The sequence below is a fragment of the Amblyomma americanum genome, chromosome 6 (assembly GCF_052857255.1).
Source record: "Amblyomma americanum isolate KBUSLIRL-KWMA chromosome 6, ASM5285725v1, whole genome shotgun sequence".
Classification (NCBI taxonomy): domain Eukaryota; kingdom Metazoa; phylum Arthropoda; class Arachnida; order Ixodida; family Ixodidae; genus Amblyomma; species Amblyomma americanum.
In genome coordinates this window covers 48,054,237-48,075,778 of record NC_135502.1, presented here as the reverse complement: position 1 = coordinate 48,075,778, position 21,542 = coordinate 48,054,237, and the positions used below count along the sequence as shown (strand labels likewise).

The window sequence follows — 21,542 nt, the reverse complement described above, 5'->3', positions numbered from 1 at the left end:
CTAAAGGTCTTTTCATTTTTCGACCATGGTCAGTAACTGCTTATTCATTTAATCATATTTTGTACCTTGCACCGTCCTGGCGGGAAGTCTCATTTTTACCGTACGTGGCCGAATTGGCACTTCAACATTGAACATGAAACGCGAAGTAATGCTAATGACCTTCAAAAGTGAGAAAGTCAACCGGGTATCTTTTTAATTGTGTACTTCGTTCCTTTTTTATTAAAATTAGATATCAATGCATTCTTCAGTTTTGATTTGATTTCTTTGTTCCATTTTTCAGAGAACATCATCTCGCAGTGTTTTTCAAGAAATATTCGCGCCGTATACAATCAAGGTCTTGCGGTATTTAGTTGAAGAAAAGGAAAGCTACATCATGCCCGCCACACGAACTTACCAAATTGCACTCCGGGCGCTCGGCGCAAAGTGTGAAAATTGTTCACAGGAATTGAGGCGGAATAAATGGAAGTGCCTCGCACTGAACGAGCTCCTTGCATCAAGAACTACTCTCCTTTTGCATTCCATTTTTCTCACATCGTTTGCCAGGCTGCCACCCTAGTGCTTCTTTATGCAGCAGAAAAGAAACAAAAAATTACCAGGAGAAAATATTGTTCCACCACGATTCCTTTCCAGGGAGCGGTCAATTGCGTTGCTCACTTGAGATGCTACTGGGCAAGTGAAAGACTTCTTGCAGCAGCGATAATCAGAACGGGAATGAGCGTTCGGGGTTAGCACATCAGACACTTTCCGCACCTTTATTTTGTTATTTTCGTTAGACTCTATGTTTGTCGATCAAGGGCTAGAAATAAAATATTAGGACTCCTCGTCTTTCTTGTGAATGAACGCACTAGTGGCAGCCGGCATAGCACGTTTTAACACTTTGTGCGAACCCCATTTTGCTTGAACATGTTTAAAGGCTTGGTCCAAGTAAGTCTGCATTCATATGTGCGCGAATCAAAGATGAGACTACCGCAAGGATGCATGCGATTGTAAGGAGGCCACCATAAGCGCAAGTTCAAGAAAGAGCACGATGTGGCTAGCAAGCGCCAACACGCGCTAGAGGGTTGAAAGTCACAGGATACATGACAGAGTAGTTGTGGCCACGAGTTGGCCTGTTCACGCGTCGCTACGTCGTCAATAAATGTGAGCGCGTTTTTTCGCACATAGATGGACACCGACTTGTTACGTAAGGAAGATGTGGTGGCGCTGATGTCGTCAGGTAGGGGTAGTAGGGAGGAGTATACGGCCCATAACCATGCGACCAAAGAAAAGTTTTCTAAGTTTTCTGATTTCACTCTGTATCTGTGAGGCTGACTCCGTTAATAAAAGTCAAGAACATGGTACAGAATGTTAAAGTAATTTCAGTCAAGGTCTATTTTTAAAGCATTGTGTGCGTCCAGAAGTTACCACCGGGTTCGAGCGTGACCCGTAAGGAGAGGTGTGATTGAAAGTTTCCAAAATAATTCTCTTCATTTCACACAGAATCTGCGAAGGCAGCTGTTTTTCAAACAGCTGACAAGTACTGCTCAGAAGACTTCGACGGCCAGCGTTTGTTAACAGGTGACGAGTACCCTTACGAAGAGCAGGAAAACGTATGCAACGTCGTTTCTATGTTGTCAAGTTTTTATTTAAAACGCCGTAATAAATGTGGGTTGTAATGCCGGACGTACCGCTCATATCACCTGGGCGCTTAATCAGCTGGGTGTTTCTCTGAATCACACAAGAGAAGCTCGACATGCCTCTGCTTGCTCTACATTTGCTCTCTAATACAGCCGTTCGAACTAGACAGCTTTTCAGAGGAGGCAGTTCTCAATTCTTAAAGGGCCTGAGAAGCGACCCACGAACCGCAGTAGACGACGGCGCCATCGTTACTACCTGCCGCCTTCGACGTTCTCCAGTGACTGTAGCTTGCGGCATCCATGAGCGCCACCTGTTTGCAAACACGTTGTTGGCCTATAATTGGTGATCCGAATGGCAATTCGGATAGCAGCGGTTTTGTGTTTGCGTGATCGAGAATTTTAGCCCCTGTTGTCCACCTGTATTATACAGAGTGTTTGTTAAGAATAAAATTGTATGTAAAATATATGAGATAACAAAATGATTCTTCGACTCTACAGAATATTGGTGTCCTAGTATAATCAGTCTTCGGGAGTAAAAAGTTACTTGAATTTTAAGATCGGGTGGGCTTCGGGTGTCTCAGATAGTGTACTGAAATCATATAAAGAAAACAAGGGATGTTTATAAGACGATACCTTGTTATGCCTGTGCTATATATTGTGAGCTATTTTATTGGCCTACTATTTAAGGACCGATAAAAGGGGGGGGGGGGTGCATATGAGCGATATATGCACTGTGAATTATGATTTTGATGGCTTGTTTTTGGAGGTGTAGGATGTACGATAGGTAAGAATGATACGCATATTCCCATACAGAGACGCAATAGTTGATATGACGGTGAATAAAGGAATCGTAGAGCGGGGTAAACATGGACTGCTTAAAACAACCGTATTAACTTTCGACATCTACCAACCGGGGCAGATGGCAGGTGGCGCTGCGGATGCTGACGATGACGTGATACTGAGGAACGAGCTAATAAAAGCTGGCGCTCTAAAACGCTAGTTGACGTTGAAGATTGATTATGCTGCGCTACTGCCTGACCAGACGGCATTCCGTAAAACCCTGGACTACGTAATATTGCTGTCTGTTGTTTGTTTTGGGCCGGTTATCTTGAGCGGAGAGAAAGCATTCGGTTTCAAATGGGTTGTGAATACGTCCCCTAGAAATCACTCAACTGCGCAATGCTTGTTACTGGATTTGTTGGTTCATGCTTGATAAAACTAAGTGCACAAACCAAGAGAATACAAAAGCACAAAATAGCGCTCATCCCGCTCTCTCACTTTGTCCGCCTCTCGGTTTTGCACTTGCGTTTTTCTCGCGAGCTGCGGATGTCATTTGAAGATAATGACATTAAAGATTGTGGCCACGCGCTTCAACATGGCAATTGCGCCCTGATGCACTTCTATGACTAAGTAATGAAAGCATCTACTTTGACAGTGGTGTTACGAAAATATTGAAAAATTATGACGTGCGAGACGTGCGGCTTACTACGACCGACTGCGAGCTCTGGCTTCCAGCTTTATTTCAAGCTTTGTTTAAGCTCCGGTGCGCAATCGTCGCCGTGATAATCTGCCTGACCGCCGGCCGGCATCGGCTTAGTGTACGATTTCGGAGTTCCCCCATGCACGTCCACTCCGTCGAAATAGCAGCGGAAGGGTAGGCGGCTCGTCTAGAACGACTAACAAAGGGAACCCTGCGAGCACTGGGGACTCCAGTGCGGGCGCCGAATGCCTTACCCTGTCATCCCTTTCGTATGTGGAGGATTTATGAAATCGCTTTCAGCGCCCATTTATCACGTCGCCGCGTGCTTAGTTTGCTGCTTTCCCTGCCGGTATTATTATACGTGGTGTGAACAACGTGCTATTCTGCCCGAAGGATCCGGGCAGGTGCTGGCGGGCACTGGGTCACTCGCATTCCCCATCTAGAACCCTACCACAACGCCCACCTGTGCTGTTGCTAGGGGGCAACACAAGCGTTTCGAAGAACGAAGACCAAGGAGGACTGTCTAACAGAGCAGCGTCGCTAATCTAGCTAGAGCATGCGGTTTTGTTTAATGTGGTTTGTTTGTGGTTTGTTTAGAGCATATGGTTTAATTTGGTTTTGCATTATACGCTAACGCACCTACTCCTCATCGCAGCCTCGTAGGAGTCAGACGGTAAGAGAATGGCGCTGCATGACTGAAGGATCAGATAAAATTAAGTTTTTTATTGTTTCCTCGAGAGCTTCACATGAGCTATCAGATGTGCCATAAAAGAGGACTTCAGAATTATTTCGTCAGTCTTGGCCGAATGCTACAGGTGTATTGCCGAATCTGGCTTTTATCAAAATGCAGCCTTCGCAACTGAGAGAAAGTTATGATAAACTTTTATTGTTGGTTTATGGGGGTTTAACGTCCCAAAGCGACTCAGGCTATGAGGGACGCCGTAGTGAAGGGCTCCGGAAATTTCGACCACCTGGGGTTCTTTTACGTGCATTGACATCGCACAGCACACGGACCTCTAGAATTTCGCCTCCATCGAAATTCGACCACCGCGGCCGGGATCGAACCCGCGTCTTTCGGGCCAGCAGCCGAGCGCCATAACCACTCAGCCACCGCGGCGGCAAACTTTTACTGTATAAAACAAAACCGGAGTGGATTGTGGGTGGAACCTCAGCCAAGCACTGCAAAAAAAAAAGTGGCACGCCGCAGAATGGCACTGCTACGGGGTCACCGATGAACTCCGAAGAAATAAAACCAAGAAATTAGGGGCTAGGCATTTAGACTAACGCGCCACTTCAAATCAATTTTAGCTTTGCGAAACTCACACAATGTCAACGCGAATGCAAAGTGCAGCAAGGGAACAGGCGTAGCATAGCGGAATTCGTTAACAGTGGTTAGCGAACTTAATCTGGCCCCTCGTTAAAGAATCAGAAAACTGAAGCGGCTTATGCTTTCAATATTTCTATTTTTATTCCCATATTTAGCGACGTGGTTTTCTGAATATATTAATTTCACCTAACGTGAACGTAGGCATTGAGCCATGACAGCTGCGCTCGGCGCTTGGAACCGCACAAATAACTAAAAGGATAAAATAAACGGAGCCAACGAGAATGCGAGAAGCCCAGAACGACCGGATTAATAATGTGCGAAGCGCAGGCAGTGGCGATGACAGGCGCAAAACTACTCGGAACCGGGAGTTGCGCCTTCAATAATTAATTGACCGGCGGCTGTACCTCTTCGCCCACACTTGCTATCCGCAGCGCCGCAGCGCGGGTTGCAAGAAAACTCACGAGTGGTCTTTTTGCCGAACCATTCGCTGTCGTTTACCGCCGTCCACCCGAAGATAGAGCTAAATGAACGAGTCTGCGCAGTCCAATAAATACTCAACTTTTTACATGCATTCGCAGTTGAACTATGCATGCCGAATGAACAGAAACCGGAAAAGTTCGAAAATATAGCGCGCTATTGAACAGGAGCTGTTGGAAACCGTATATGAGTGGCATGGCATTTCATGGACAGCTTTTAGCTCCATTCCGGGGATTCTGCGCTGGATGCGAGCTGACCCCCTGCCTTTCATCTCTACGTGTCTGTGTTCCTTTTCTTTTTTTTTCTCTCATTAGCGCTCATTTTGGACTCCTCATTATGGAGCGCTCGTTAATGCTCTTTGAAGCCTCGGCATTCAGACGCGAAGGCCGTATTCTTCGCAGCTGCGCGTAAATTAAACAAACTACGCCCGACTGGCTTGCTTTAAACGGCTTACAAATGTGCACCGAAGCAAGCTATTCGTCGGCAGCCGCAGCGGGGCGCTTTTAATTTGAGTCCCTTTAGTTGGGGCTCTTAACGAGGGACTATTTATTTTGGTAGCACGTCGGCGCAATGGAAACGAAACGGCGTCCAGAACTGCGGCTTTTTTTGCATTAGTTTTACTAAATCCTGAGGAGATAACATGTTCGTTAGGAGAACGGGCAGGTTAAAATTTATGAATTCTAGTGTTGCATTATTATTATGTAGTTTTTAATCTCCGGGCACCGGAATACGGTAGAAATGAACTAGTTAAGACTTGCTAAGAAGCTTTAAAACCACTAAAAATGCTTTAAAAGGCACAAATTCAAAAGTGCGTCGCATGCAACGAGAAACTAGACGTTGAAATTAATGACATTTTGGGCTGAATTGAAGCCTTCTTAATGTGCCCCTGAAAAAGGCAAAAATAAAATCTAGACGGGCACCAAAGATTTTCATTTCAACCACAAGTAGAAGCTTGACCAAACTTGTTCATAAATAATTTTATTCCATATTCACTAACATGTTGACCTGTTACGTCCAAAAGCGGCGAAGCTCTATGAACGTTCGGCATAGGCTGGCATACGTAACTGTTCAATGTTGACAGGCTCGTTATCTTGTCGTTGTTAACGGAGCCCTTGCGAGTTACGCGGAAGATTAAGATATATATGTCCGATGCGGAAAAGTTCTTGACCAGTACCGACCAGCGATGACGTGGGAGAGGCGGGCGATTCCTGAGGAAGAGCTCCAGTGACTTTGCGAGTAGGCGAACCCAAAGCGGTTGCCTTTGAATTGCTCCTCAAAGGACTGGGTGCCACTGTCCGAATTCGCTTGCGATCTATGCCACGAAGTACCGAATTTGCAAGCACGCATGCCCGGGTCTTGTGGACGCTGACGCTTTGCCAGAGTTTCACGCTCAAACATCCCTGAATCTTGTCGTTGTCGGCGCCTTTGTTCGACTTCACGCACCCGTAGCTCGTCGTTGTCGTGTTTGTTCACGGCAACGTTCTGGTATTTCTTCTGTGGTGTAACGTTTGCGCTACTACAGGCTTGAGAATGAAACGAGCACCGAAGAGGGGTCTCGTTCAAGAGCAGGCCTTGAAACGGATGTCCGTCTTCATTTGACCGTCTCCTTGTAGCTGATATGTCAAAGCGCGAGGCATCATGTATTGCTCCGCTTCATCGTCATCAGGTCATGTAGTCCGGTGGCCTTGCTATATTAAGCCTCCCTGTAAAACCTTGACATCGGGACCGTTTTTCTGATGAATCATAGCAGCTTTAAACAAGGTGCGTTTGAAAGCGCCGATATATGGGTCGTTATTTATTGCTGCGACAACAGGTATGTGCTGGGCGAAGTTTATTGGTCTCAAAAAGCACAGGCCATCAGGAGGTCCAAGTGTAATGCTTACTTATTAAATGTATACAACTCGTTTCTGACACTGGAAAGGCATTCTGCAAGGACACCTCTGGACACGGAGCCACACTCGTATTAGTAAGGCCATCTCGCTTGCGCTCGTGTTATCAAAAATGCAGTCGGTCCGTAGCGAACAAATTCATCGTGCCATAAATTTCCTTCAGTTTACCGGCGTGTTACTAGTACACTTGGGACTTGATCTTAGAATGCAAGAAAGAAAGGAAGAAAGAAACAAAAAAAAAGAAAGAAAGAAGGAAAGAAAGTAGAAAAGAAAGAGGGAATGATAGAAAGAAAAGATGGTTCATCGTAATAGTGTCAGTGGTTACGAAGATATATGGCCGAAGGTAGCAAAAAGCGACATTTAGCGCTATATTTTCTCCTTACGCTCGCGCTTTAATGTTCGCTGCAGAGATATACGCGCCATCTAAAGATGTGGAGGTGACCATTTGCGCGTGGGCGCTTCCATTTGAGGCGTTATATATAACCGCCCCGACGCAGGCTCAGGGTCGACGATCTATCTTGTAGCCGGTACTCCTACACTAGCGCAAGAAAGATGAAGGATGGTACGCAAATGACGCTGGCGGCATGCTTGCCGTCACCGGTACGTCGTCACTTTTGAGAATACGCGGACAAGGCTGAAAACGAGCGCTTGAGGCGCAAGAAAAGCATATACTAAATGGACATTTCTTCTCGCTGTCAGTCGAGGTCATGAGATAGCGGTTTAAAATGACAAGTAAAGCAGCACGAAAAAAATAAGTGCTAAGGAAGATCGAGAGAGCCTAGACTCGAGAAAAAATTCTAGAAAAAAAGCCGATAATGCCTTTTTTGTCATGCATATAGACGTCCTTTACAGATTGGTTGTCTACTTATGCTAAAACTGAGCGTCTTGTTTTCCTATCACCTCCAGCCGGAGAGGAGTCATCAATCAATGGAGCCATTTTACTCCCATCTTCACATTCTCTCAACGCCTTAATTTCTCCTTATGGGAACTAATATATATTTCGATTCACGAAGGCATTTGCTTTTTATCCCCTGAAGCTCAGCCTTTACTGTGGTATGGAAATGCATAAATTCCTTGCTGCATGCTGATGCAAGGGCGTTTGCTTTGGGCACAGCCGTTGCATATATGCCGTAACGAGGCTTCTAAAATTCACGGTGCGAGGCAAGGAGTGCTGTCTAGAATTACGAACGCTGTTAGCCAGTGACTGTGCTTTTGGATGAGCACGAAAAATTGACGTCAGTCCTGACGAATTGCGAGTTCCGTAAAGCAAAAGAGAGGAGGCAATTTCCTGCAAAACGCCGATCGACGCTTTCAGGCGGACAGCTGCCATTTCAGGCTCGAGCCGTGTTCTAAATTCCTCACAGTACATCTTATCAAGTGGGGCGGGTATTGCCAAACGCGTGTTTGGGTGCGGCAGTACAGAGGATCATTGCTGGTCAGGGGCTGACTAGACTACTCTAGGAATGCATGCTTGCCGCTCTATGCTGTCGTGGCACACCAAGCAACATAAAGTGGAGAGCATGGCCCAACAGTCCCCAGGCCATTCCTCCGTTCTTCTGTTAACTGGGGCTCTATTCGAATCCCATGTGGGGTATCGAAACTATCTTCTTCCTCACCTTGTACTTTTAAGTCCGTTGGGATAATAAGAATAACCGTTCCATCCACACTAAAAAAAAATTGTTTACTGACTTGCTGCATGGTAAATGGTGGGTACTATCTTAAACTATATAAAGACACAGGTATTCTTGGCTGTAGTCATACAGACTGTTGTCATAGAGAAACCTGAGGAGGTGACATGGCCGGATGGAAAATTAATGAAAAGCTGCCATTGAAGACCTGCAATTGCATTTCTGTATTGAAAGTGCCAGTAAAATGGTTCAAGATCGAGTTTTCAAGCGTCACATTACTTCTTTCAATATAAAATGTACGCTGGAAAGCTTTGAACAATTGCGATGCTCTGGTCGGGTGGCTTATAGGGAGTCAATATGACGGATCGTCCCTTTTGGCGTCCCGGAGCCCTGGTGCTGACACGCACGCCATCTGTAAAGGTGACTTGTTTGATATTTTGTAAACCTGACAGCGTAATCATGGCCTGCAAGTTTCAACTCGATATTCATGTCACAAAATGCAAAGCACGTATTTCGCCCCACTTACGGAATATAGCCCACGGAATGATTTTGTTTTTATTGTTATCAACAGTTACTCTGTCACTGAGCCACAGAGCCCGATACGAACTCCTCATTTGATATCAATAAAATGTTGACACCAATTGCAGGCGGAACGGCCAGGAAAATTAGGGTTTACCGATCTCCCAAGCTACTAATGCCACCTCACCAAAAGAAAGCGCAGCCTATCGAGATGAAGAAAAACCTGTAAGTCGGAGTAAGGCACCTCCATGCCAGCGCCTCCGTCCGGAACGGCGACAACCATTGTTCGGTTTTTAGAGGCCATTTTGTTTCCCGAGTACTGCGTAGGTCTCTGGTCTGGACTTCATCCTTCAGAATTTCCCTCTGAAGTAAAACTTCTATTCACGACACTTGTATTGAACGGCCAGCTCGCCTGGACATCCGAAAATGTTTCCTCTGACATAATACTGCGCAACCGCGAAAACAAACATTTGAAACAAAATGGCGCTTTTGTCATCGTCCTAAAGGGCGAGGAGCCTACGTAGGGCGAATTGCAAACGCCACTGCCGCCACGCGGTGCAAATGGCGCTGCCTGAACACAGCCTTCATTGGGAAAAAGATCGATGAACTCATATCGCCTCCGACCTAGGAAGCAAATGGAGGAATCCGAACGGCGTAATTGGCTGCTCCTAATAAGTTACCGAGACCTACGAATAAACGCTCGTTGGCGCGACAGGGGGCTCGTAAAGGGTGCCGAGGCCTGTGACATGCATTAACTCGAATGCTAACCCGACACGCGCGCCCATTGCATTCTTAGCAGGAATCGCATTCTCATGGCCCGTATAGCCTCGAAAGCGATTGTTTCGGCGTAGTACGTGTAATATCGCTAAGTAGCAGAGAGTTCTGGCGTCGTAGGAAGACTGCTTACGCAGAATGGCTAGCGACTCTAACTCGGGATCATCACGACATAGTAGATGCGCTTTCTTTTTGTTCGAATTACATAGAGAACACAACTGGCGCAATGCTCAAAAAAGCTGCCCCTGTTCCAGGAATACAGCCGCACCAGCTAAGTGTAATTGTCTAGTGCACTCCAGCTGCATTTATGCTTAAGTATGTGGCCAGGTTTACTTAAACAGCTTGCCGTTAGAGTCTCGATTCGAGGCCGTGCAAGTTTAAAGTAAAGGGAATAACGTTGTGTTGTGTGATTATTACAGCGGTCAGCAAAATTCGTTCGCCGGCTTTGTAACTCTGCCTTGAAGGCCTCTACACGCGCTTTACGTGAATAAACGTTTTTAAAAATTGCGTTTTCTCATAAAAAATGAAACTAAAGCGATGTGGCCATCTGATACTGGTCGTAAGAGCATGAAAACCGCGCTATAAAGAGCTTCTCGACCGCATGCATAGACTATAGAGAAGCATTGGAGAAATCCATCGCCGCTGGCAGGAACACTTCGAAAGAGCACATCCCAGAATTTGAATGCAATGAAGTATGTTTCAATTTCCTTGTTTTTCATGCCATCTATTTCCAGTCAATAAGGTACAGCCCGCTGAGAGAACCTTATTACGCACTCCAAGTATAAAGCAACGCTGAAAAGGATAAAATGCAAAAAATTAGAAATGTAGATGATTGATGCTTGCTTCGGAATGTGTTGTCATTTCGTGCTAGTTGATTATACAACGGCAGCGCTAAAACCACGACAGAGGGTTAAAAAAAAACACTCCCTCGAGGGAAAAATATAAAAAAATACCTATAAATTCCTCGAGCTCCTCTATGCGTAGCTAGGTCCTCAAAGTTTATGACTCAAAACGAAACACACCGCCCACGGGCGCGAACGCAATCTCATCGACCTGACTTTCGAAGCGGTAAGAATAAAACCAAATATCCACCTCTTCAAGTCTATAACTTCCGAATCCAGCACTTTCCGCCGTTTTTTTTTTGTTTTCGCTTTAACCATCCATGGTTCTGAGTGTTTCTTCCGTTGTCATCTTTCGTTCCGAGTTCGCTTCATGTTCTTCTGTTCTTTCCTTCGTTCTTTTCTCTTCGTTCATGCTCGCAAGGCCGCGTCGCTATTCCTGCCCCCTCCTTCACCGCAGGCGCCGCGCCGTGCTTCCAACGCCCACACCCATTGTTTCAAGGTGCGACCCGAATGAAAGGCGCCGATGCACCGACCGTGTTTTCTGGAGTAACTTTTCGCAGCCAGCCAGCCCCAGCGCGTACGCTTTGTTGTCTGAAGTTTGCACTTGAAAAATCTAACCGTTCAGTGTTCTTTTTATTATTGAGTTTATTTCTCCTTTGCTCGGACTGTTCCCTCGAAAGGCATGCGGCGTTGCAGGCCAGCTCGGTGGTACCCAGGGATGGAGGGTGAGCGTAAACACTGCCGCGACGAGGATGCAGCGAAGTAGGTCCCGCTGTGAGCCAAGCACGTAGCCCGGGGAAGAGCCGAAGCCATTCGCAGAAAGCAAGGAAATGCCTGCCGTAGTTTAAGGACAAGAAAAACAAGAAAAAACAAGAAAAAACAACAAAAACAACAAAGGAACAGAGAGAAGGACGATGAATAGTGGGGAGCGCGGCACTCTCCGTACGAGAAACGTGGGGACCCTTGCTCGTCATAAATCACGAGGGCATTGTTTGTCTGCATGTTTCTCGGCCATCCAGGCGTGCGGACGTTTGAGAGAAATGTAAGCAAATGTGAACAAAAAGGATAAAAACAAAAGATAACGCAGGACAATCACCGTCACGTTCCTTCACGTATACGCGTGCCCATGGGCTGGCCGCGGTGAATACGAAAAAGTGCATGAAGTTTGGAGGCTTGGGGGGGGGGGGGGTGAGGCGGCGTCCTGCGAAGATGGCAATCTCTTACCCTGCCCTGTGGAATACATATCGCCTCGCTTTCCATTTTCTTCTTCCACTCGGCGTGAAAACGGCGACAGCTCTGCTGCTTTTCACTGTTCTTTATTTTTTTGTCTAGAGTGTTGCCGCTAGACACGTTATGCCAGTTTTTAATACTTGCTTTCTTAGTAGCGATGCTATATATTTTATTAAGCACGGGGTGAAACTCACCGAAAATGTAATGACTCTGCACGCTTGATATTCTCGACTCGCTTTACCTGAAGTTTTTTCGTTGTGTACGTATATATTCATTATGTCATTAATAGTTCCTTCCAATAGCTTATACAGTGTGAAAGGAGAGTTGTCACGTAGCGGTGAAAAATTTATGTTTGAATTCCAAATTACGTGCCGTGAAGCGTAGCTCACTGAGTGACATGATACCTTAACATCCGTAACGCAGAGAGGAACTAGGTGTTTGCCCTGAAGGAGGAGACGAATAACTTAAAAGAAATATCTTTCTTGCAGAGTTGCCTTGCTGGTGAGGAGTCACAAAAATTTACAGGGACACCAAATTACCTTATGTGTTTACAAGGCGATGGCATTAGAAATTGTTGCTGTCTTTACCAGAGGTGACGGCACTTCCCTCCGGTCACTGGGTGATTACTATGCCCGACGACACATGCTTACGGATGAGGCTTTTAATGCTTTTTTAACACATCATTCAAGAAGAGCTATGTCGTTTGTCCAGCACAATAGCCCCAGTAAATGTCTGCTCAGGATAAGCGCACGCACATATTAAGCACGCAAATAACTTCACTTGAACGATGGTCTCTCTTGTTATGTTGTGGGAAGCATGTTTCGGGCCGTCATTGTATTTTTTTTATCCTCGCTTTTGAGGATAGGAAACAATTACTACGGTCACAATGCTGCTTCATGTGTGGATCACATAATGCGAATGCGTGCTCTGAGAGCTGCTGCACAATAGTTATGATGACGCAGTGCTTCAAGACATCCTATATGATTACCGCGTCTGTTGAAAGAGCCCTTTAGTGCTACAATAAACGCCAATGACCTCGGCCTGTTGCGTGCTACGAAGGACCAGCAAGTGACTTCGTTAATGCTTCAGGTTGACCGGAGCTTCCCCAGAAACTTTGCGTCTGCGCCTTGATAACACCACACAGCACAGTGCCACTGCGTAAAGAGGAATGGGATGAAGTACGTGACGAATTAAAGCAAACGCCTGAGCCTGTAATCATAGAGCGGGTCTATCGACCATTTTTTTCGCCGGAGTCGACCGTTTCTCTGGATTATGTTTGAAAGGAGACGCACACGTGGCTCGAATACCAATCGCCCCGAACAAAACAGTGGTGCTCAAAACGTGCTGACAATGACGTTTTTTTTTGTAGCATAGCGAGAAACCATGTCATCACTATCACTTAAGTTCGCTTACACTAATGCCACGCTGCTATTGCCTCTGACTTAAACGTTTTGAGCTATTAGAGGGTGGGCTGAATTCGCCGGTTCAGGAAGTGATCAAGCTTTCAGCCCGCTCGGATTTATCTCTGGCAGTCTCACCTTGGATGCATCGGCGTTGTACCACAACACATGTTGCCCTTGGCATGTCTGGGACCTACCCAATCACAATAGGAATGTAATTAACAAATTAAAAAAAAAATCAGTTTTGTGGCGACAGCGGCTGAAGAAAGGGTACTTTGTACTCATGCAGCTGATTGTCTTTCATGCACGGAAGTAAAGTTGAATAAATAAAATTTGTATCATATACAAGCTGCATGCCTTAACTACTTTTTTGTGCAATATGTTTACCTGCAAGAAGGAGAATTTTGCACACTAAAGTCACAGGGCAAACCTTAGTGCAGACGTCTGGTTAGGTCTAATCATGACCATTTAGGTGCTATTTAACCAGCACCAAAAGCTCAGTACACCAACGTTTCTGCGCCCGAATGCTTCTAAATGTGCTTGCCGCAGCTGTCAGCAATGTCGTCATGTTGTGCTGTTGACGAACACACTACCATAGCCACCTAGAAACGAAGTTGACAGGCTACGTAGAAGGAACCGGCTCATTGAAAAATTCCTTGTGGGAGAATTTGAGCAATTGATTACAAGAGCCTTTTATTGAATAACAACTTGTCCTTACCTTCGACACATTAACTTTTTCAACTGAGAAGGTCCCAAGAACGTAGTGTAACTTTATTTTGTACCCGTATGGTTGCCGCTGAGGCGGATGGTAAACGGCAATTACTCCCTTCACTGACATCACCACCACCGGTGATTCTTCCTAAGATGTTAACCCAAAAGTACACTATTCAGTGCGTGAAGGCAGTGCCAATTCGCTGAAAAATTTTCCGCCTCACGAGCCACTTATAATGACTAGAAACACATATGAATTAATGACCAGCCAGGCCATCGATGACTACCGTGGAAGACCTCATGATGGCCGGTGCCGTTACTCTGTCGGTTGAAGCAGCAAATTAGACTCATATCTATGACTGGGGTTCTCCGGCCTGTCCTATACTTTTCGGCGTCCACGTCGCGCACGAGGCGAGATGGAAGTGATTCCGAAGACGCCGGGCTCTTAGCGGCCTGCGGACAGTCTTCGTGGCAGCTGCCGTGGCGGCCTGGCAATGCTCCAGCCGTTACGTTAAGGGTTGCGTCCACGGCAACCCAGCGGCCGAGTGACCGGACACCCGCTGATTAATGGTGGCGCACTTATCGCGTAACCGTTCCGGGTCGGGGCTTCGAAGACCCGGACTGGTACCCAGCCGAGACTGATAGCGTCAAGAACTACTCTTACGACAGAGCTGCACGTAATGATCAAGGCGGGTACTTTACTCGGTCGGAAAGGCACTCTCCTTACGGCCAGCCGGTAAAATTCGCTTCAGTAGAAAGGACTGGAGTCGAAAACCTACGCTTAATCTTGTGTGAACCGATGGGCTGTTCACTTGAAGACCAAGCAATAATTCATTCCTTTCTGTTTGCCGAAGCCGAAGGCTTAGAAGCTTGCCGTGGTGACTAAGTTTTGACTACGGGAGGTTCAACAAGGTTGCCTACTTCCCATAACGAAGTAAGGCTTCCGCTGGCGAGTGTGAACTGGCGACTACGTTTACTTCATTAGGACGGTGCAACCACCATACACCATGACTGGATAGCGAATATATGAAGGTATACTAAGAGGCATGCACTACATCCGGACTGCGTCACTCTCGACTTCAAGAAGCAGAGGGACGCAGTCAAGCAATATTCATTTATTCATTTCTTCCAATTATCATCACACGCGTGCGTAAGGGAATTTTAAGCACCACTGCGGATGTGTGTTCGTTACAGTTTTTTCTCGTTAGACAATACTGAATAGCCTGGAAGTTCGTTGCTTACGATTTTTTACACCGCCAGTACTTGTGTCTGCAGACGCAAAGCAAGAAGTTATCAAGGCGCCTGGTTCTAATTCTTCCACTTCATAATCCAGGTGCAAAGCACCTTCGTCACATTTACTTACTTCGTGGTTGTGGGCATGTGCAGGCCAGTCGCAGTTCTGTCGGAAGCCTGTACCTGAAGGAGACAGACCTCAAGTCGGAGGGGCTCTACGCGTGCGAGGTGTCGGCCGACGCGCCTTCGTTCCAGACGGTCCGCTCGGAGAAGGAGCTCAAAGTCTATGGTAAGTGCTAGACCACGTTTGGATTTCAAATGTTCCAATAGGTTGCCGAGAACGGCAACAATTTTTGTGCGCATAGTGTACACGCCAAGCTGCACATAATTGTGTTATGCGCACAGCTCTGCTCACAGTGCAGAAACAAAAATTGGCGACGGTATGAATTTTGGCAAAAAAGTAAGATGCGTTCATGGTCCAATTGGCGAGACAGCTAAAATTTCTCCCCATAATCGTACATCTCGACTGTCTTCTCGACTCATGCATTATATCTCCGTGCATGACATCGAGCAGCATTGAAGTTGAGTCCAGCGAAGAAAAAAAAAGGCATATTTCTTTGCGAGAATTCAAAGATTTCTAGGTCGTGATAACAAATATAGTTTAAATTTCCAACCCTAATACCAGCAAAAAAAAAAGACTCTAAACGTGCGCAGCGGAACTTTGAATCTCGAATTGCTCTGGACTACAGTAGACGAAAAACATTCTACCACAGTGACGCACGAATTCAGCTTCTTACCGGAGCCCTCCACTACGGCACCTCTCTCTTCCTTTCTTCTGTCACTCCCTCCTTTACCCTTCCTTTACGGCGCGGTTCAGGTGTCCAACGATATAAGAGACAGATACTGCGCCATTTTCCTTTCCCCCCAAAACCAATTATTATTACCTCGAAGGCGCAAACGGAGAGCGTAGGATGACCTCGGACTGCACTCACATGCCACGAAATGATTCATTTCGTGGCATTTCCCTGAGTTGCCTCATCGGAGCAGGGCTTTTCGTTTTCAGTACCAACAATTATTTAATGTCGTGTATCTCCCATTCGCTTCGGCGCTGTGACTATGTAAACGCTAGTTTCATCGTTCTAACGGCATTTCATTTCGGCAATTTCTTTTCTCTCAGTAATTTCGTTACTATTCCGATGAACGCACAGTAATATGCGAACTTTGCTGTGGTGCCTAGCAGCGCAGAAGCGACTGCCTGTACATCTCTTTTCTTGAGAAACGCGCTTTGTCGGTGGCAATTTTTCTTTATTGCCTTGTTCGTATTTCTATTGGAACTTCAACTAAACAATAAACGCATCTTCATCATTCATGCTACAGAGAAAACAAAGGAACTGAGGAGGCACGACGGAGGCGCAATTTTGCGCCGTCTCAGAACCACCAAAGCTTAAACTCAATTTCGCGTCAAATTTCTTTACGCCGGCATTGTCTCTCTCCCTGAGGCTGTTCTGCCCCAATTGCGAGATTTGACAAAGCGCCTTCCTCGATGCGCGCATTCGGCAGGGAGCGAACGATGCCGGAAAAAGAGAGACAAAGACAAAATAAGACACAAGGAAATAAGAAGAAGCGAAAAGCATGGCACTGCGTTTCATGCATGCGTGTGCGCATTCACCGTGAGAGCATCCAATCTGATTAGATTTCGGAAGGGACGCTAGGCCGCTGCGCCCTCGCGCAACCGGCCATTCAAAAAGACACCAACGCCACAGGAATTTCTTGCTGAAAACGCTGCTATATTGGGGCCGTGTTTATCCAGGTCGCGGTGAAGTAATTTGTCACGCCTTGTGACCCTTTGTCTCAAGAGTGTTTGCGCAGACGTCACTTTAATGTTTACAACTTGCTGTCATGATTCCAGGGTTGCCAGGACTATCGTCATTGTTATCCTGCATGGACGTCAAAGTTTTTCGCTTCACAAGTCGTGCAGTACTTAAAACCTTTGCCATTTTATCTCTTCTCGACATTTAATTCCGCTACGGTTCATGCTACAAATACGATTGTTTCTAGTTAAACAGATGCCTTTAATAACGTGCTGTGCGTAGTTTTGTGCACTGAATATTGCTTGATAAGCGATGGTCTGTTAGGCTAGCATATTAGGTTCAAAAGGGAGGAGAACTCCACCTGGCCAACAGAGAGTTATGCTGGAAGATAAGGCTGATATTCGTTGAGATAGTGTGGCCGAGGTGGCTCTTGGACTCCTTCGTCCTGCAGCAGAAATATGAGATGATAGTGATGCTGTTTTCTTTGTGTGTTTTATACGCTATAATCTTAAGTGTGTTACTGCAAATTTCTTTTCAGCGCGACTCTTTGAAAATATGTAGTCTGCGCCATTGTCAGGCACCAACCTGTCCTTATATATTCTACTGTTACAAATAAAAAGATACTGATGACTTGGACTGCTATAGTATTTTTCTACGGCTGTTCGCAGAGGCAAGAAAAAAACTTGCAGCTGGACAGCTAGACGCATGAGTAGTGGTCATGCCACCAGAAAAGCCATTGGTATGCTAACAACAACATACGCACACATCAATGCTAAATCATTAATGCTAAAATTTGTTCGACTGCCAAAACAGCAGTGGTTACGCATGCTTCAGGGCTGTAAACGACGCTTCACTACAGCATTAAGGAGCATGGCCTAATAACTTGATACTTTGTTTTGTTGCCTTTACCTTTAAAGCAGCTTGACATACAGCGCATGTACGTGTGTTAGCAATTTTTAGAGCCTGCCTTAATTCGTACAGTCCTTGCGGTAATATTTGTTACGTGTAGGCGCTTCGTTGCTCAAATGGCTGTGAGATCCGACAACAGTTACTTTGAACGACATGAGACAAGGGAACGTGCTGACTCATATATATCTAGTAAGATAGGTATACAGAATTATGCAGCTTCGTTGACTCTATATAGAAGAGCTTCTAATAATGAGTCGGCATTAATTTCATGTTACCAGAGCAATATGCGCCTTACATGAATCGCTTGTTGAGCAGCCAGCAGCCAAACTTCAAACACTCGCGGGGGCGTTCACCAAGGTTCCGTATCCGTTCAACGTAAGCGAACCGTTTATATCATACCGCGAACTCTGAACGCTATAAATCGAAGCATACGGGACATTGACCGCAGAATCGCGCTTAGATAAGGGCCACTTTCTTTAAGTTGTTGGCTGCATAGATAAACCCTTCGTAAGGCGGGTTATCGAGCGCATCGGGTGCTTACAGGATGCGCAATGGCTTTGGGAGGAAACGGGCAGGAACCAACGACGTGGGAAGCTGTAGGTTCCTTTAAGAGTCAGTGTGGGGCCAGATTGCGTCCGTGTTTTTATGCACGTAAACGACTGTACATCCCACACTGAACACGCCGCCAGTTGCTCTCCCGGGACTACTTTGAATATATGGATCTTCATGTACACCCGTTTACGATCTGTGCTTCCTACTTTTCGGTTGTATCGTTTCTGAGAAGGCAAACCCCTGGCGACAAGCTAACCCCTGGGTGCTAATTACTTGTGAGAGTGGGGTCGAAGGTCCTACCCCGTCGTGAACGCTAAGCGTAGGCAAGCTTCGTTAATTCGCTCCTTATCACCGCCTGCACAGCATAATATGGCACCCGGGAGAAATATTTTGGTGTGGCTTCTAGTGACGCTGCATTAGTTAGTGCTTGCTTCTAAATGCACTAACGAGCCCCTAGGGAGAGCTGTGGTTAGGAAGCGCCCTAGCCGCTTAATGTCTTAATTGCAGCTAAGCGACTTGGAAACTCTTAGCTGTAACCTTAAATGGGGGCTTAATTACCGCAGTCTATTTTTTATCCAGTGATCAGGTCGATATTGATTTAAGTACAGCGTGAGAAAAAAAAAGAACCGTGGTTCCAAGGCGAATGAAAAGCCACCCGCTATTATTATTGGTAACTGGACCGTGACATAAAAAAAACAACAAACATTATTTGTTCATGAGAAAGAGCACTAGCATGCTTCGTTAACTTTTGTCATCTCCTGTACACGATGTCTTGTTTGTCTTTTGCGCTACACTTTTAGGGTCACAGGAACCGTTTTACACCGACTAGTTTGGTGTATGATCGGCTGAACTTTTAGGCCATTATTTATAGTTTAGTTTAATTTAGTCATAGTTTGGCTAGCTAAATGAAGTTTGAGACTTGGGTTTTGGAAAGTAGATTATTATTGCTAATCTTAAGTTACCAGCATTTTTTTATTTCCGCGGTCTGAAGAAGAAGATGGTTCATTTGTTGAAGCCCAGCCTTTCAGCCTTCTCGATACATTTTTTTAACACGCGAACAAGACTAGCCTTGCTTGTGCTACTCTTTGCTACTCACAAAGAGTATCCTTCTTAATCCTTTTTTAGGTGTCCAGAATGCATAGCATCTGCCATTCTGTCATATGAGAATTATTATATAAGATGCCCGCAGCCACTTCACTAGTGCTCTGCTGTTCAAATGGCTCACCTTCATTGCTGAACCAAACAGCTGTCTGTAACAAGGTAACCAAAGGCCTACTACGAGCAATGAGCGGACATGAGGCTTGTGTCGCAAGTCGTGACATGGTATTGTAGTAGACAGCGCTGTTTATTAGAATCTCACTAGGCCTACTATAAGAAAAGCGTTTTTGTTTTTTGACAGCAAAAATACCCCTGTTCCAATATGCGATAATTTTTCGAGAAAACAGCACTTTGAAAAAACTTGCATGGAATGTGTATCTATCAGTGACTGGTTATTGCGCAATGGCTCAGCGGTTTCAACGATCACGTCGTATTTCGGATACAAGACAAATCGTAAAGCGCCCGGAACGGTGATCAGGGAGCGTCTGAGTAGCTGCGAATCTGCATTTCAAATAGCTGCCTGTTTTCTACAGTTATTCTTACCTTTCAGAGTTGCCCGGTTGCTTTTTGATGAGTATTGTTTTCTCTCTTTCGAGAATTTTGAAATGCAAAGTAGAACCTGCCGAAACACCGCGTCGGCATCTGCTATCGTTCGCGCGGTTGTCGAAAGAGTTGGACTTACTGCGTTTTCCATGTAAAAGGTATCGTAGTAGGGAGCTCCGCTAGAAATTCGGGTTTCTAACAACGAACCATTTGAGGCTGGTGTATTGCTGCATGGATAAAACATTGAAGTCATTTGGTTGAAATTTTTCGGCATTTCTATAAGGCAGGTAAAGAAATGTAACAAAACAATGAAAATGGAGCCAACTAAACACATACCCAGCATCTTTCGCCCCACTTTCTTTCAAAGAGGACCAAAAGTGCTACTTTTATATCTTTTTATACCCATTTATATCTTCTCAACTTCTTTAGCACTTATATTTTTTAGTGTGTGTGAACGAACCGACTTAAAATATCTGTTATTAAAGAGTAAAAAAATTTTCTCGCTCTCAGTTGTCTTGGTTTAGGTAGCGAAGCGCCAGAGCTCAATCTATTATTCTTCTGAGAGTGCTGAACTACGTACTATCGCGACCAAAAGTTTACTGGACGGCAGTGTGAGGAAAAAAAATTTGTCGGCCAACTATACCAAGATTCAGTAACCCAACAACTGAGGACCGGGAGGCGGCGCTTTCCAGCTCACATTCGGAGGACCAGCTTTCGCTGGAGAACCGGGCAAGAGCGGAGGAAAAAGCTAATGGGCTCCTAGAAGGAGGGCCCACCCAAGCATTCTATGCATTAAACGTTTTTTCTCTCCCTCGGAATATTCAAAATATACACTCGCCTGAAAACTGACCAGGTTGGAGGGGACGTGCACGTTCTATACGCTAGTAACAATACCACGCCACTGGGTGGTGAGGCAGAGCTACAATGTGCATTTTTTCGAGAACAGGCGTTCCGTAATATTTTAGCCGGGATAGTATTTTGTGTAGATCGACAACCCTGATCTTTCCAGGCACTGGGATTGAGAGCACCATGCTGTAAAGTTTCATCCCCAGCAAAATTGTTCTTTTGTGACCTTCTCATTGCATGATGCACACAGTACTCGCTGCAACATTATTGGCTTGCCAGTACAGTAAAAGTAAGACTAGTAATTGAGAAAGTAGCAAGGAAAGACAGCAGTCTTTGGGAATGGGAACACTACATGACTGTGCACGACTGGGGCCAGCTGTTTCTGACATTAGACACTGAACTCGGAGAGAGTTTCTGGCTTCACTAAAGGATCCGCGAGATGCTTGTTAGCCTAGCTGAGAAGAAAGTTCCCTCGATGACCACACTGCAGTGACAACTTCCCCGAGAAACGTGTTGATTCTTAAGAGATATGAATGTCTATGCTCGGACAATATAAGAGAACGTGAAACGAGCATCTGTGAACGAACCAAATCCGCGATGCAGCAGAGGTGCGGGTAGAATCCTATCTCTTCAGGTTTCATCTTACTACCAGACTGT

At 45.7% G+C, this 21,542-nt stretch overlaps 1 protein-coding gene across 1 annotated transcript in view; it reads left to right on the top strand.

Annotated features, from left to right (window-relative positions):
• LOC144136762 (uncharacterized) overlaps positions 1-21,542 on the top strand; it is a 91,341-nt gene that overhangs the window by 53,435 nt on the left and 16,364 nt on the right. Inside the window, exon 3 of the mRNA XM_077669362.1 lies at positions 15,280-15,415. Coding sequence (XP_077525488.1) covers positions 15,280-15,415 — 136 coding nt within the window. The remainder of the gene's footprint in view (positions 1-15,279; positions 15,416-21,542) is intronic.